General features: G+C 74.1%; 1 protein-coding gene across 1 annotated transcript in view; it reads left to right on the top strand.

The window, feature by feature from the left end:
- The window catches only part of SMG9 (SMG9, nonsense mediated mRNA decay factor), a 7,434-nt gene that overhangs the window by 958 nt on the left and 5,975 nt on the right, over nucleotides 1-501 (top strand). Inside the window, 2 exon segments of the mRNA XM_025216467.1 lie at nucleotides 93-250; nucleotides 326-495. Coding sequence (XP_025072252.1) covers nucleotides 95-250; nucleotides 326-495 — 326 coding nt within the window. The 5' untranslated portion in view covers nucleotides 93-94.

Genomic DNA, 501 nt, shown 5'->3' with positions numbered 1-501 from the left:
CAGTCGGTCACGGGCCGCAGCCCCTACCAGCGCGTGCGGACCCGCGCTCCCCCCCCACAGCCCGCGTGACAGTGCCACGGCCTCTTCCGCAGGGATGTCAGACTCGGGGCACAGCCAGCCCGGGCTGTACGGCCCCGAGCGCCGGCGCCGCTGGCCCCGGGACAAGGAGCTGGGCCTGCCCGGGGGTCCCCAGAGCCTCTCGGGGCCCGGTCGCGACCGGGACTTCACCCCCTGGGACCGGGAGCGCCGCGTAAGTGTAGGGGAGGAGGGAGGCATGGGGGGGGAGGGGTCCGACCCTCAAATCTGACACCCCCCCCGCCAACAGGACCCCCCGGAGGAGACGCCAGGCACCGTGATGCAGAAGACACCCATTATCCTGGCCAAGCCACCCGCAGAGGGGGTGAGGGCGCAGGGCCGGGACACCTGGGTCCCCGCCGGCTCTGGGAGGCGATTGGGGGCCGGGGGTTGAGAGAAGGGGACCTCCCTCCCTCCGTCCGGGGG

This window comes from Alligator sinensis, unplaced genomic scaffold, assembly GCF_000455745.1.
Source record: "Alligator sinensis unplaced genomic scaffold, ASM45574v1 scaffold850_1, whole genome shotgun sequence".
Classification (NCBI taxonomy): Eukaryota; Metazoa; Chordata; order Crocodylia; family Alligatoridae; genus Alligator; species Alligator sinensis.
This window is presented reverse-complemented; position numbering and strand designations above follow the sequence as displayed.